At 37.3% G+C, this 16924-nt stretch overlaps 1 protein-coding gene across 1 annotated transcript; it reads left to right on the top strand.

Annotated features, from left to right (window-relative positions):
- Positions 1–444: 444 nt before the first annotated feature.
- On the top strand, positions 445–16874 carry mtx1a (metaxin 1a). The gene is made up of 8 exons (XM_067410459.1): positions 445–554; positions 7452–7521; positions 8657–8736; positions 12301–12393; positions 12470–12652; positions 14543–14619; positions 14738–14895; positions 15018–16874. The coding sequence occupies exons 1-8, from the start codon at positions 474–476 to the stop codon at positions 15239–15241; spliced, it is 966 nt and encodes a 321-aa protein (XP_067266560.1). The 5' UTR covers positions 445–473; the 3' UTR covers positions 15242–16874.
- The last annotated feature ends 50 nt before the right edge of the window (positions 16875–16924 follow it).

The raw sequence follows: 16924 nt of genomic DNA, 5'->3' as shown, positions 1-16924 counted from the left end.
GAAGTGCTCAAGAATGTTTTTTTTCTCTCTCTCTCTCCAGGAATCTTTGATGATTAGGAAGTTCAGAAGAACAGAATTTATTTGAATTAAAAAGCTTTTGTCTTGCTGAAATTAAAACGTGCTTAAGTTAATTATTAAATTAATAAATACATTTAATAAATTAATAAATTACTTTACAAAAAAAAAAAAACAATTAATTATAAGAGCGGTATGAACATATCACAGATTATTTTACACACCCACAGACTTACTAAATGTGCCTGCCGACCATCAACGCGATCACTTTATTTAGCGTTCATGTAAACAATACCGTCAGATTCATCAGTCGGAATGAATTCATTCCGATAGAAACAAGAGGTGTGCAAAACATAGCTGTCTGTTCACCTGTGAGTAGATTGCATCCACAAAGTTATTGGGACTTTTATTTGTCGACGCAGCAGCAGCTCCGGGTCAAAGGTGTTTGGTCTGTGAAAATGGCGGCTCCCTGTGAGCTGTTTTGCTGGAAAGCTGGTTTGGGTTTACCGTCAGTAAATACGGACTGTCTCATCGTGCTGGTGAGTTTTCATCACAGGCTCATATAGACTGGATATTTATATGGGTTGGGTTCTGCTCACGTGTACATATTTGTACAGTGATTCGGCTCGGTACCGCACTTACTACAGTGTGGGTCCATGGTACAGTGATATCACATAGTCTTATTTATAGTCATATTTGTGTCACATGCATGTTATTTAAATGCAAGGCACTTAAAATCTTTAAATATAGAAATATAGTTTTATGTGAGTAGTGGTCGTAGCTGTTGTTTATATTATTTAATAATAATAGTAATAATAATAATATATATTTATATATATTATATTTTAATATTTACTATTATTGTTAGTATTATTATTCGTGCTATAATTAATTAATAATAATAATAATAATAATGAATATTTATTTGTTTAATTTCTCTGTTCTGTGAAACATAACATTTTCCAGAATGAAATTCTGGAGATTATCAAGATCAACATTATCCATTTTATTTATAGCATACCAAATTATGTATACTCATTGTTTTGTTTTGTTTTTTAGTCAAAGGGGTAGGAAAAGAGGTCTGCTACTAGGGTTGCCCTGGGCCTCACATGACCGCGATCTGACCCTGTCTAAATACCATTCAGATCATGCTACCCTTTGAAACTGCAAATCTGCACTGTTTACTCTTCATGTTTCAAGTTGAAATTCATATCGTAGTTTTTTTTTCCAAAGCCAAGGTGCTTATCAACAGATATTTTTATTGCATGAATCATTATGTGGGAAGTTTCCTCCACTTTTTCTTATTTTTCCACTTCAGTTTGGTCACACCAGGGCGCCACCTGTCTGTGCTACTGTAAACCACAAACCCACCACTGTCATCTGGAGTTAACATCAATCACATCTCCATCGGCAGCTTTGGAGACTGAATTCAGATCCATTTTATTCCGAATCAACAAAGGTTGTGTGTGGGCAAAGAACCAGGTTACTATCGCTGAAAACGCATGTTAAAGTGATTAGGTTGCATCGGTGCTGTGTGTTTTGGACTCTCTGACTGTTGTGGGGTTTTTCCAGCTCGCCAGCGGTCGGGTTGATGTCTGTGCGTTACAGTCTGTCTGCACCTACTGAGGGTGCTTTAAAAACCGCAGGCATGTTTTGCTCCCTCTCTCTGATGGTTTGGTAATGTGAAGTTCATTCAGAATTTTCCAGATTATCTCACTGCACTAGAAAAGATATTGTTGCTTTAAATTGTGACTGCATGTGAAGGCCTGAGGATGTTTGGAGATTTGCCTGTCAGCTGCCAACTTGAAATTAGGCCTGTTGTAACATTATAGCATCATATCATTTTTGACAGTGATTGAGTTGTGCAAGTAATTGTGATTGATTTAAAGCTGCGGAAGGGAGTTTTTAGAAAACGTTGACTTGGCGATCATCGCGTAAACGATTGGCTGATGTTTTTAAGGCCCTACCTTGTGCACAGATGATGTATATTAATATTATTCCTTTCAGTGCACCTAATAGTCTTTTATCAGTTAGTAAAGACAGTTTCAAGCAATATTGCAAAAATGTATAAAACAAAACATCCTCTTTAGCACCTTTAAAAGTTGTTATAGTGCTACTCTGTGTTTGCTTGGTGGCTACTATGAGACACTTGTTGCACACTGCAGTAAGCTAGATCGATATTAGGCATGGTAAAACATGGTACTCGCAGTAAATAAAGAAAACAAGATTTAAAAAATGACTTACTGTGTTGAGCTATATAACATGATTAGTTTCCTGTTGATGAATATATTCAAACCGTGTTTGAATGTCTTTGGTGTTTCCATGGTTTCTACAAAATAAAACCAGAAATGGAGGGCAACGCGGGTATGATGTCATTGATAGGCGATGCACGGACACGGCCCTTGTCCTGGTTAAAATTGCTTATTTCTCTGAATTTAAACATTGTTGGAAACATTTGGGATAAATACACAAGTCAACAAAATGTATAACATTGTTCTAGTGGTCCAGAAATCTTACATATTGTGCCTTTAAGTAGATGTCCGTTAGTCATGTTAACTTTTTTTTAACATTTTTATGCCTTGAAAAAATGGCATACAAATAGGGCTGCACGATTAATCGCATGCTATTCTCACGCGCATTTCGTCAGTAAAGCCGGTTCCCTGATTACCGCTAAATCGCCATCACCTGCTTTCAAATGAAGCGGCATTTAATAGACAGAGCCGTAGATCACTGAAAAGCCACGCAATATCGCGTTCATATCGCAGATGAATCGCCTGCGATAATGAACGCGATATTGCGTGGCTTGTCTGTGAACTACGGCTCTGTCTATTAAAAGGCGCTCCGTTTAAAAACAGGTGATGGCGATTTAGCGGTAAGCCGCAGGTTTTAATTTTGATTTGTCTAAGCAAGTTTTATTTACTGTTATAGTTGAAGTTCCCATCTACTGCTATTATTTGACTGACAGACGGCAGCGGTTGCAGTTAAAAATCATAATTTGCGTTCGACTGAAGAAAAAACGTCATCTACATCTTGGATGCCCTGGGGGTAAGCAGATAAACATCAAATTTTCATTTTTGGGTGAACAATCCCTTTAATATGTATGACCCCAATATTTGCATATGCTAGCTCATGTTCCCAACATTATAAAAGGGATTACATGTCTGGATGTGACCAGCTGAATCATCAGACTAGGTAAGCAAGCAAGAACAATAGCGAAAAATGGCAGATGGAGCAATAATAACTGACATGATCCATGATATGATATTTTTAGTGATATTTGTAAATTGTCTTTCTAAATGTTTCGTTAGCATGTTGCTAATGTACTGTTAAATGTGGTTAAAGTTACCATCGTTTCTTACTGTATTCACGGAGACAAGAGCCGTCGCTATTTTCATCTTTAAACACTTGCAGTCTGTATAATTCATAAACAAAACTTCATTCTTTATAAATCTCTCCAACAGTGTAGCATTAGCCGTTAGCCATGGAGCACTATCAAACTCATTTAGAATCAAATGCAAACATCCAAATAAATACTATACTCACAGGAATCGATGTATGCATGATGAACACTTTGTAAAGATCCGTTTTCAGGGTTTTATTAGCTGTGTGAGCTTTTTTTATGTTGTTTAAGGCAAGCACGAGCTCTTGAGGCGTGGAGCACGAGATTTAAAGGGCCCCACACCGTGAATCGGCTCATTTCTAATTATGCCCCAAAATAGGCAGTTAAAAAAATGAATAAAAACAAATCTATGGGGTATTTTGAGCTGAAACTTCACAGACACATTCAGGAGACACCTTGGACTTATATTACATCTTTTAAAAAAAAAAGTTCTAGGGCACCTTTAAGAGATTTCTTGTGATGTTGTGGTGTGCTTGTTTTATTCTAAGCTTCAGTCTTGATCTTAAACTATAGTGTGCTTATTTGACATTTAGAAAGTCAATTTATTTCTTTATGTTATGCTTGATGTTTTGCAGTGGTCTATTAATTTATACTAATGTGTATCCAGTGTAATCTTGTAAAAAGTACTATGCTTTTCTTTTCATAGTAAACTTAATATTTAGTTTCTTGGTGCACCTTTAGATGTTAAAATTAATGAAAAAGTGCTCTGATTTGGAAAAACAGGGAAATGTTACTATTCAGCAAAAATGTATGTGTTTATTGATTAACCCCTTCTGTGGCTGCTTTTTGTTGGTGTATTAATACTCCCTTAACGACAGAGCAGTGATTGGATACACAGCAAGACGTGGGCAGGGCTTAAAATCAGGACAGCCCAATCATAATCTGCGTCACTCTATTTAAGGATCTTATGGAAGGCTCAAACTAATTATTACCATCTGCACTTTCAAGAGAAGCTGTTCTGTCATCCGTGGCCTAATTTGAGTGTGTTTATGTGTGCAGCAGGAGTCTGATGAACTGCTTTTACTGTGGGTAAAGTGGATTTCTGCCAGCTGTAGTTTTCCTCCTCGTGTTTGTGTTGGACTATACCAGTTGTTCACGTAGGAATGATTTATTTCCAAACTTTATCCTCTCCATTTTATGAGCAACAATTTAGGATGCTGTAGGAATCAATCTAGTAATAAATCTGAGGTTGTGATGTCAGCCTTTGATGGAGTTAACTGCGTTTTCCAGCTCACCGCGCGACTGCAACCGGGAAAAGGAGAAAATCTCAGAACTCAATACTCAGCTCTTTCCACAAATCTGAGTTTCCTCTCCCCCTTTTACAGTCACTGTGAGTTTTAGAGTTCTGTGAGTGCTGGCAGCCTAATGTTAAAGATATCATCCAGAAATGAAAATTCTGCTGGAATTCTGTGGCTGTTTTTCACTGAAACGCAGGAAAAGATTTAAATCATCTTTATGCAGTTCTTTTCCATTAAAGGACAATTTATTGTGACGAAAGCTCCAAAACTACCATTAAAAAAGTTTCGTATTCATGCACTGTATTCCATGATAAAACATATCTGAGGGACAGACATGGCATTATTTTATGGCATAAGTATGTCCATCCATTTTCTATACCCATTTATCCAGTGTAGGGTCACTGGATAGTGCTAGAATGAAATTAAAATTATTTACTTAAAGGGGTGGTTGATTATGATTTCACTTTTTTAACTTTAGTTAGTGTGTAATGTTGTTGTTTGAGCATAAACAACATCTGCAAATTTACAGCGCTAAAAGTTCAACGCAAAGGAATATATTTAATTTTAAATAATTCTCTGTTTAAGGACTACAACAAACGGCTGGTAGCGACTACAACAAGCTTCTTCCCAGGTTCCCTCCTCTCTTCCCCCATGAACACGCAACAAAAGGGGTGAGGCCATGTTGGGCTGCTTTAGAGAAGAGGAAGAGTTGTTGTAGAAGAGTGTTGTGGCCATGCTGTAATTTTACGCCGGACTGCTTCACAAATGAGGGTCAATTCAACGCTGGATTTGCATAAAAGATGAACATGACGGCACATGCTAGTCGATGAGTTGAATCAACTCCACAGCAACTACATACATTTATCCGCTAACCATTCAGAAATGTCCAGTTTAATTTTAACGTGCCCTAGAACCCCTTTTCAAAAGATGTAATATAAGTATAAGGTGTCCCCTGAACGTGTCTGTGAAGTTTCAGCTCAAAATACCCCATAGGTTTTTTTTTATAAATTTTTTTAACTGCCTATTTTGATCCATAATTACATATGCACCGATTAAGCGCCCGGCCCCTTTAAATCTTCCACTCCCCACCCCCGCGAGCTCTCGACTGCCTTAAACAGCAAACACAAAGTTCACACAGCTAATATAACCCTCAAAATGGATCTTTACAAAGTGTTCGTCATGCATGAGTCGGATTATGTGAGTATAGTATTTACTTGGATGTTTACATTTGATTCTGAATGAATTTAAGGCTATATGCTCTGTGGCTAACGGCTAATGCTACACTGTTGGAGAGATTTATAAAGAATGAAGTTGTGTTTATGAATTATACAGACTGCAAGTGTTTAAAAATGAAAATAGAGACGGCTCGTGTCTCCGTGAATACAGTAAGAAACTATGGTAACTTTAACCACATTTAACAGTACATTAGCAACATGCTAACAAAACATTTAGAAAGACAGTTTACAAATATCACTAAAAATATCATGGATCATGTCAGTTATTATTGCTCCATCTGACATTTTTCGCTATTGTCCTTGCTTGCTTACCTAGTCTGTTGATTCAGCTGTGCACATCCAGACGTTTTGCCTTTGTCTAATGCCTTGAACATGGGCTGGCATATGCAAATATTTGGGGCGTACATATTAATGATCCTGACTGTTACGTAACAGTCGGTGTTATGTTGAGATTCGCCTGTTCTTCAGAGGTCTTTTAAACAAATGAGATTTACATAAGGAAGAAACAATGGTGTTTGAGACTCACTGTATGTCATTTTCATGTACTGAACTCTTGTTATTCATCTATGCCAAGGTAAATTACATTTTTCATTCAATGGCACCTTTAAAAGTTGTAACTTCTTCCTGAGTCTCTCCATCAGTGTCTGACTCCGGTTTGAACAATGTAAGGCTGAACACCATTACTGACAATCATCATTTTGTCTGCGTGAGATTCTCCAGCTTTGTTGTTGTTGAGCAACTGAAGCGTGAGCTGTTAAAGCTCCGCCCTCTTCTGGAAAGTGGGCGGGAGCAGCAGCTCATTTGCATTTAAAGGGACACACACAAAAATGGAGTGTTTTTACTCACATCCAAATAGGGGCAAATTTGACAAACTATAATAAATGATCTGTGGGGTATTTTGAGCTGAAATTTCACAGACACATTCTGGGGACACCAGAGACTTATATTACTTCTGGTAAAAGGGGCATAATAGGTCCCCTTTAAGTTATCCACTGTATCATTTTCAAGGACGAGTAAATTATGTCTGAATTTTCATTTTTGAGTGAACTATCCCTTTAAAAATGGAGGCTAATAATTCTTGACTCATTCTTGGCTTCAGCCTGAAGTGTTAAGGAATCGCTCCAGGGCATTTAACCCCAGTGATCAGTAGTATACAATGCTTTCAATGGAAAGAATCTGCTAAACGATGTGCTGATGTTCTGAGCCAGGTGTGAAGTGCTAGATCTGGCAGCTCTCAGCTGCATGTGCTGGAATGTGAAATTACGTCCTACTTTATCGGATGTCGTCGTAAAACAAGGCATCCCATCCAAGAACTAACCCTGTCCACGAGCTAAACGGAGCTGGTTTGTGTTGTTGCTTTTGGTGTAGTTTACTAGCAATTGTTTTTTTATTCAGGTTGTGTTCTTTGTTGCTACTTGATATTATGTTGTTGTGAGGTTGTGTAGTAGTAGTGCTATTGGTTTTGTGCTAGAACATAAATGATACCTCAAATTTCTTCTAGCATAAAATTTATAACTGAAGCTTGGCAATAATAATAATAATGTCTTTTATATAATTTTCCAGGCATATGCTCGCTTCGCTGGAGCTCCGCTCAAAATTCACAAGATTTCTAACCCCTGGAGAAGCCCCACAGGTAAGCAGGCCCAGTTTTAACAATCTGTTTTTTGGCAGACACTCCACATTCATTAAAGAGGATTGTTTAGCATGTTTTAACTGAAGCACACAGGCCTCTTCCTCTTTCCTGCCGAGCTGCTGATAACTAGCATCTGTATCTTTTTCTTTCCACATTCTTGTCTATCTCCATTATTATTTTCCTTGGCTCCTGAATTCTTCCAAGTTTTTTATTATTCCATATTGAATACCAATGCTGTCTAAACAGTTTTATACTGGGCAGACCCTTTGACCCGTGTACTGACCCATGCAGCATTCGCTTTGAGAATTCTATACAAAGAAATTAAATTAAAAATTAAAGACCTATCAAAGGCATGACAGTTAATTAGCCTGTTTATCGCTTTTGAGCAGACTTTGGGTGCATGATAATTTAATTTTATAGAATTTATAATATACAGCTACTTAAAACATATAAATAAACTAATTACTTGATCATTTATTTATTTATATGATTTTTTGTACAGAAATAATACTTTTATTCAGCAAGTATACATAAAATGTATCAAAAGTGACAGTAAAGACATTTAAGATCTCCATTTCAAATAAATGCTGTTCTTTTAAACTTGGGGAAATCCTGGGGAAAAAATGTATCATGGTTTCCAGGGAAAAAATAAGCAGAACAACTGTTTTCAGAAATGTTTCTTGGGCCGCAAATCAGCATATTAGAATCATTTATGAAGGATCATGTGACACTGAAGACTGGAGTAATGATTCAGCTTTGCATCACGGCAATAAATTACTTTTTAAAATGTTCAAATGGAAAACAGGTTTTTAAAATTGTAATAATATTTCACAATTGTCCTGTCTTTGCTGTGTTTTTGATCAAATAAATGCAGCTTGGTAAGCATAAGAGACTTATTTTTAACCAAGCCCAAATTTTTGAATGGTAGTGTATGTTGTGCCAGAAGGATGGTGTTTTAATTTTTGGTATCCTTTGGTAAGGAGTCAGGACATGCATTTCTATCATTGATATCCATATTGATTGCTAGATTAAATGGACTGTCATTGGTCATCTTTGTAGGCATTTAGAAAAATCTCAAAACTTGGACAGTAAACTCATTCAGGCAAAAACAATGATGTTAATGTCTTCACTGAAGGTTCACTACCTGCTCTCAGGACCAAAGAGGAAGGCAGCTGCTCTCAACCCAGTCAAATCATCATTCAGTTGAGGAAACAGGTGATTATCTCACACCCGCAAAAACCTCCTTTGCCCTACTGCTGCCATGATCTCATTTTGCTTTTCATCAAGAATTGTACAAGTGTCCATATATTTCACTCTTTATGGGCTCATTTTGTTCCAAACAAAGCTTAGTTGAGTAGTTTTGGGTTCATGCATTTGAGGACTGCAGTGTTTCCAGTGATTCCATCATAAAGGTCCTAATTTTCTCATTAATCATGTTTGATTGCACAATGAAGGTACCCATTAAACGTGTTTGGAATGAGACAAAATAAGCATGTGTTTTCAGGAAAGGTTTTAATTATGTGCATAATTAAATCCCTTTCTAGAATCGTTTCTTGCCGCTCATTCTACCAGGTGGTATAGTGCTGTTCAACCCAGAGTCAAAAGCATACACAGATCAAGTCAATGGTTGCAGCTTTATTTACAAAAACTACACAACTTTTTGGATGCTAAAAATCTTCTTCACCTTTTGGTTAAGTGGCTGACATATGAACTGTGGTTAAAGGATTAGTCCACTTTCAAATAAAATTTTCCTGATAATTTACTCACCACCATGTCATCTAAGATGTTCATGTCTTTCTTTCGTCAGTCGAAAAGAAATTAAGGTTTTTGATTAAAACATTCCAGGATTGTTCTCCTTATAGTGGACTTCAATGGCTTCCAGATGGTTGAAGGTCTTCCCTATTCAACTTACGGAATGAACATGGCGCCAGTTTCGTTTTTTTTCCATAAGTAGAATAGGGGACATACGGCGAAGAATGCGGAAAGCGGAAGCACATGCAAGGCGATTAATTTGTTTATAAAGCATATACTGTTAAAATTATTATCGTTTAAAGCCCTTTGAAACTGCACTGAAACTGTAATTTGACCTTCAACTGTGGACCCTGGAGGCCATTGAAGTCCACTATAAGGAGAATAATCCTGGAATGTTTTCATCAAAAACCTTAATTTCTTTTCAGCTGAAGAAAGAAAGACATCTTGGATGACATGGGGGTGAGTAAATTATCAGGAACATTTTAATCCTTTAACGCAATTGCAAGATATTTTCATGTTTTATCCTACTAAACAAAATACATTAGCACAAAGGGGACATATCATGAAAATCTGACTTCCATGTTTAAGTGCTATAATCAGGTCCCTGGTTCATCTACCAAACCAGAGAACATGAAAAAGGACAACCTAGTAACTTTGTTTTGGTAAGCCTTTCTCAGCAAGCATGTGAAAAAATGAGCCGCTCAGATTTCGCTCCCCTTGTGACTTAGGAAGGGGATCTTATTATAATATTACAGCCCCTTAATCAGAATATTTCCACCCATGGTGCCGCCATTTTGTTTTTGCAAGTGGCAACGGTGTACCAGTAACATAAGCTGTCCTGCACAGCTATGTGAAGGAAGGGGAGTTGGATCTGAGCAAAACTCTGCAGGACAGCAGCACTCAAAAACGACCTTCCCTGAACTTGTGATATGTCTCAGCTATGTATCTGCCAATGGCTATAATGGTAAACATATGAGTCTCCATAAACTCTGGCATCTGAGCCAGTAAGGACGCAGTGGTGTAATTTTATTTATGAAGGGAATGTGTCCAAATAAATTCATATACCAGTATGTGCAAGTCATTTTACCCTAGACTGCTTGGCACACGAGGGCCAGTAAAACACAGAATGGCCACACAAGTTGATTCTCAAAGATGGATCCATACCAACTGTTCATGATCCAATTTCATATACATTTCGTGATGTTTCCAAATTGCCTTTCTGAATTCATCTTCATTGTTATTGAGTCTCTCCAACAGTGTTTAGCTTTAGCCACGTTAGCTGTGCAGCACGCTATCGAACTCATTCAGAATCGAATGTTTGCAAACATCCACAAAATACAAGCCATACCTACGTGATCTGATATGCTGCATAACAAACAGTTTGTAATGATCCATTTTGAGAATTATATTTGCTGTATGAGCTTTTCCTGTATTGTTTATGCCTGTTTATTGGAATCGCGAGTTTGGGGGCAGAAAGCACGAGCTCAGTTTAAATGTAAACTGATGTTAAATGTACACACACCAAATCTGCACATTTTTTTTCCCACCCAAAAATAGGCAGTTAACACATGGTATTATAAAAAATCCATGGGATCTTTTGAGCTCAAACTTCACGGACACATTCTGGGGACACCTGACACCGTGTCTACACCGGACGCAACGCGTCAAAAGACAATAGAACCCATTATAATCTGTGATATTGTCTACACTGGATGCGGCACGACGCTATAGATTCCCGACAGTAAACGGATTCCCTGTTCTATTTTTTGACATAGTCCAAGTGCTTTCCAGTGGTCGTCTTGTTGCGTTCAGTGTAGGCAGTTTTTAGCTGTTGTGGCGTGATGCGATAAAAGTCGTGTCTGGTGTAGACACTGGCTGCGTCCAAAAACTGGAAAATGTTGCCTTCTGAGGAAACATTTCAAGGTAGGAAGGCATCAAGGCACGTCCGAATCCAATGTTCGCTTCACTTCCTGTCTCATGAGATACCTTCCTCAGATCGATTTTTGAAGGAAGCATAGATGTATCCTTAGCTGCCTTTGATATCCCACAATCCAGTGCTTTCCATTCTGTGACAGTTGAGCTAGAAAAATAAAGATGGCGTCCGAAAGTTGCGTTTGCTGCTCAGTTTGTGTATAAATGTACGATTTTGGGCAACATATTTCAATTTTGATATCATTTCTATCGAGAAATTACTATTGTAATAATTCAATATTTGTTTAGTTCTCACCAAAGCTCTCACTATTTTGCTGTAGGTCATCTGTCCGAAATCAGTTTCATGAGGCACAAACACTGCTGTATAAGTCATTCTCTTATAAGACAGCGAGGCAGCAAGACAGCTACCTAGGTTTTCGGACGCAGCCACGGTGAGACTTATATTACATCTTGTAAAAAGGGGCATAATAGGTCACCTTTAAAGGGGCTCTATGTAAAAAAGAAACCCAGTGTTCAAAATAGGTACTGCAGTCCAAATTCAAAATATTGTTTGGCCCGCCCCCTCGTTCAAAGACGCGGGTTGCCAGCAACATTAGGGAGCGCAATAGACAATGAAACTTACTCACTAGTCTGCTTTCACAGCCTCGCACTCTTGCAAACTATTAAACTCAGACTTTCCAACTTGTAGAGTTTAAATTAAGATTCAATTTTGGTGGTGGTGACGTTGAACTTGTGTGACTGTGGTGCAGTTGTGCTGCTTGTATTTAGACCTTAAAATTCACAAAAGTTATGTTCATTTGTGAAGAATATCTTGATGAACAAAATGTGTAAGAATCATTAACTTTTGTTATGGAGCTTATTTTCTGCAGTAATCCCAAAGCAAAAGGAAATATCCTTCTGGCTATTTGTCGAGGGAACCAGGTGATGCTTGCTTCTGGGCTGACCAACAAAAATACATCATCACTTCAGTGCTCAATAAATAGGCTGTTCCTAGGTTGTAAACATTGGCCCTTGGTTGAACGGCCTGACATGGCGTGACTTTGTTTGTCTGAACACTAGCATAAGTAGTAGTAATGCTGTAATTTTGCCTTTCAGAAATACAATGCAGACTATGATCTCTCAGCCAAAGAGGGCGCAGACACGCTGGCCTTCATCTCACTACTGGAGGAGCGACTGTTGCCTGCGCTAGTAAGATTCGATTTACTGAAACTTGATGATAGTTTTGGTGGGTACCTCCTCAAACTCTCTCCTCATTTCCCACCAGATCTACGCTTTATGGATCGATCCTAAGAACTACGTGGAGGTGACACGCCGCTGGTACGGAGAGAATATGTCCTTCCCGTTCAATTTCTTCCTGCCGGGCCGCATGCAGAACAGGCAGCTGGAGCGACTCCGTCTGATCCGAGGAAACAGCACGCTGGAGGCAGGAGAAGAGGCAGAGAAGGAGGTGAGATAGGAGGAGTTTTCTGCATGTTCTTCAGGTGGGATTCTGGATATTGTGCTTATAGTGTTGTATTGTGGGCTTTTTTGACACTAACGCCCTCCTTGAGGGAACAGGACGGCTGTTAGACTCCAGCCAGAGCCAACAGTTTTCTGGTCCCTGAAGAGGTCACTGATAAATCAGCAGATGTGAGGAATCAGGGTTCAGATAGAGCAGAAGTTCTGTTCTGGCAAACAACTAGTTGCTAGACTTAGAAAACAACTCTGCTTCTGAAACTTCAAGTCATGAGTCATACTTTGAGTGCATGCTTGTGATCTTCTCACTCACTATATTATATTTTCAATGATTTTGCTTGTAATGTAAAACTACGAAAGAGGATTAGGGCCAAGCAATAATAAAAAAATAAAACCATCTCGAGATTAAAGTTGTTAAATTTCGAGAAAACAAGTCTAAATAAAATGTTGAGAATAAACTTGTTAAATTATGAGAAAAAAATTGTTAAATTACGAGAACAAATTCGTTAAATTATGAGAAAAATGTTAAATTTTTGAGAAAAAGTCGAGATAAAATGTTAATAAACTCATTAAATTATGAGAAAAATGTCATTAAATTTCGAGAAAAAAGTCTAAATAAAATGTTGAGAAAAAACTTGTTAAATTTCGAGAAAAAGGTCGAGATAAAATTTTGAGAATAAACTCATTAAATAATGAGAAAAAACTTGTTAGATTTCCAGAAAAAAGTCTAGATAAAATGTTGAGAATAAAGTCATTACATTACGATAAAAAATTAGTTAAATTATGAGAAAAATGTTAAATTTTGAGAAAAAAAGTCGATAAAATGTTGAGAATAAACTTGTTAAATTTCGAGAAAAAAGTTGTTAAATTATGAGAACAAATTTGTTAAATTACGAGAAAAAAGTCAAGATAAAATGTTGAGAATAAAGTCATTAAATTACGAGAAAAAAGTTAAATTACGAATTTGTTCTCATAATTTAACGACTTTTTTCTCGAAATTTAACGAGTTTATTCTCAACATTTTTAGAGTTTTTTCTCGAAATTTAACGAGTTTTGTCTCGAAACAACTTTAATCTCGAGATGGTTTTATTTTTTTATTATTGCTTGGCCCTAATCCTCTTCCGTATAAAACAAAGTTTACTTTGAATGCAATGCTTTTAATGCAGTGCTTAGGCCCAGTCACACCTATAACTATAACTATATTAGCATTCACACCAACCCACAGTAACGTTGTGTTCATAAATACGGACACCCTGCAGTTATGTTGTCTGCTTAAGCCACGCACACACTTAACGATTGTAAGGCCGATTATGAATGTAAATTGATACTCATGACTGATCGCGGTCAAACGCGTCCAGTCAGAGTCAGTTGTGTTCAGTCGGCAATTACAATCGGTGTTCAATTTCCATGTGTAAGTATGTAAATCTGATTCAGTCGAAGGAAACAATCGTTGTGTGCTGAGCTCTGTCTTAGAATGTTTTAGCTAGTCGTTAAATGTGTGCCCAGCTTTACTGAGGTAAACGCTGCACAATGGTATGGCTCTTTACGTCGGACACATAACAGTAATTAATATGATTAGCCTTTTGTTTGACTTCATCAAACAGCTGATAATGTGTTGCTAATGTTACACAAACCATGTTCCCGTTCACCATCTCAGAGTCAGACAGCTGTCTCATAAAAATCAGCATCCTTACAAACGCTTTGAACAACTCAGAACGTCAGTGGAGAAAGGCATATAGTTTATCATAACATTGTAATATGTACAATGCATATGCATATAAACATAACGGCTGACATGAATAAACAAGGACATAGTAATCTTGCTGTTTATTCTATGCCCTCTCTGTCTCTATTGTCAGTGACTAACTGTCTTTTCCTCCAGCTTTACCATGATGCTCTGGAGTGCCTGAATCTTCTCTCTCAGCGCCTGGGATCGAACAAATTCTTCTTTGGAGATTCGTAAGTGTTTTACACATTAATGTTGATCTTTGAGCTTCACTTCGAGACTCTTGGTTGATTATGGGTTAGGTATAATACACATTTTGATATACATTTGATGTCTTTGTGTGTGTTAAAGGCCCTCTTCTCTGGATGCGTATGTGTTTGGTCATATAGCACCACTTATTAAGATCCGACTGCCTAACTGCCGAGTGCAGCAGAACTTGAAGAATCTGGACAACTTGAACACATATTGCTCTAACATCCTGAGTCTGTACTTCCCCAGTGAGAGTAAAGGTGGGCAACCAACAACTACAATAAAGTGTTTGCAAAGAACAAAATGTGCATCTTGTTGTTGTTCTTCTGTCTGTAGAATAAGAGAAGTTTTTGCTTCATATTGGGTTCTGTTCTGTGTGCAGAGGGCGTCAGCCGTCCGGTGTCCAGCACACAGCAAGGGAGCGACTTTGACAATGAGCCATACAAGAGACGCAAGCAGTTGCTGTCAGTGATGGTTGCTGTGGCAGCAATGTTGAGCTACGCTCTCTTCACCGGCATAGTAGCTATTGAGCATATGCATGAGGAGGGGCCCATAGGCCCTGCCTCACTCAGAGGCCCTTCACATGAGGATGAAGAGGAGGAGTGAATGAGAATCAGGGCTTTCTGTTAGTTGCACTGGGACTGTCACTTCTACATGGTGGAGGAACATACAAGGAACCATATATTGTTAGGGATTTATGTACTATTTATTCCTTGACTTGAGCTTTAATTGCCTCATAAGCTTTCATTTTATATTTTGTTAGATGATTTTCAGTTTTTTTTTTTTTTTTCATAGAGCTGCATTGTTGCTTTAATCTCTTATCTGGGTATGTTCACGTCTGTTTTCTTTTTGTTTTTTACCAAAAATAAAAAGCATAACTATTTATAGTTTCTAATGTTAAGTTAAGTTCAGGTAAGAAAGCACTTAAAACTTGTCACCAACTGAGGGATTCCCTGTACTGTCATTGTGTGGACCAAAACAGAGCATTTTAAACCCTTTTGATAGCTTTATGATAATTATAATGAGAGATTCACATCTCTTATGTGCTGTTGTGATATTACCTTAAAGCTCAGTCAGTGTTTTTCTTCTTTTAATGCACATTTTATTTGCTACCTGCATAAATCATCTTTTCCACTCTGCTGTCAGTACTAGTCTGCTGCTTTATACTTCAAACAGATTAATGCTTATGTTAATGTGATTTATCCTATTGACGGAAATAGGAAATGACCAATATTTAATCCAGTTAGTCTAAAAGTAATAGATAAACAGAATAATTGATTCTCCTTCATGTTGTGTGATTTGCTTTCTACTGTAAAACACAAAAGGACATTTTTCAGATTGTCGCCATTGTTGATTTTCACACAATGAACGTAACATAGTAACTCGTGTTAAAGTAGTCCAAACAACTTGTGCGCTATTTTCAAAGTATTCTGCAGACATACAGTAGTTTATGCGAGAAACTGTCCATAATTTAAATCATTATTTGCTCAAAATATTCTTATTGACTCTTGTATCTAATTTGCACTAAATGTTCATATTCAAACATTCAATACATATGCATATTCAAATTTGATTGGCATGTGAGAACAAATAGCATTCGGCATCACTAATTTGTGTATTGCACATTTAAATATTGGGTCAGAATGATCCAAAACAGCATTACACATTGAATAAAAAACTGACTCAAACTTAATTCAAAATGGGTTCTATACAGGTTTACAACAACAAAACGGAGTAAATGATGACACGATTTTAATTTTGGGGTAAACAAATCTTTTAAACATGACATATTCACCTTATTGCAAAGGATAAAGAAACTGTGTCTTATGTTAATGATTAGAAATTGCTCTCAGATGGAGATTTTTTTAGGAGACAGTAATAGATTATTAATGCCAAAAGATACTGTCCAAAGGAATCTCGCTGACAGACCGCAAAAACTGGCTAAGATGTTTCAGTTCTTGTAACTTTCCATTAGATCCATGAGGTTTTCTGTAAGGCAGTTAAGCTACATGAGAGTGATTTGTTCTTTCTAGTTAAACTATGTTTGAAAGAGAAACAGTGGATTTTTGAAGATGGCTGATTTGGGTATTATGTATGGTCTGTAGTTGTTTATTCCCTTTAACAGCTTTGTTTTGCACATTATTAAAGCTTCAAAACCAGTTCACCTTTTACATTCATGTGTCGATTTGTTCATATACATAAACCGGTGATCTGTCATGAGAAAGGATGGGATTCTATAGAAATGGAAAGAAAATTTGAACTCTCTTCAGACTGAACTTTGGATCTCTT

The sequence above is a fragment of the Chanodichthys erythropterus genome, chromosome 2, assembly GCF_024489055.1.
Source record: "Chanodichthys erythropterus isolate Z2021 chromosome 2, ASM2448905v1, whole genome shotgun sequence".
Classification (NCBI taxonomy): Eukaryota; Metazoa; Chordata; class Actinopteri; order Cypriniformes; family Xenocyprididae; genus Chanodichthys; species Chanodichthys erythropterus.
This window is presented reverse-complemented; position numbering and strand designations above follow the sequence as displayed.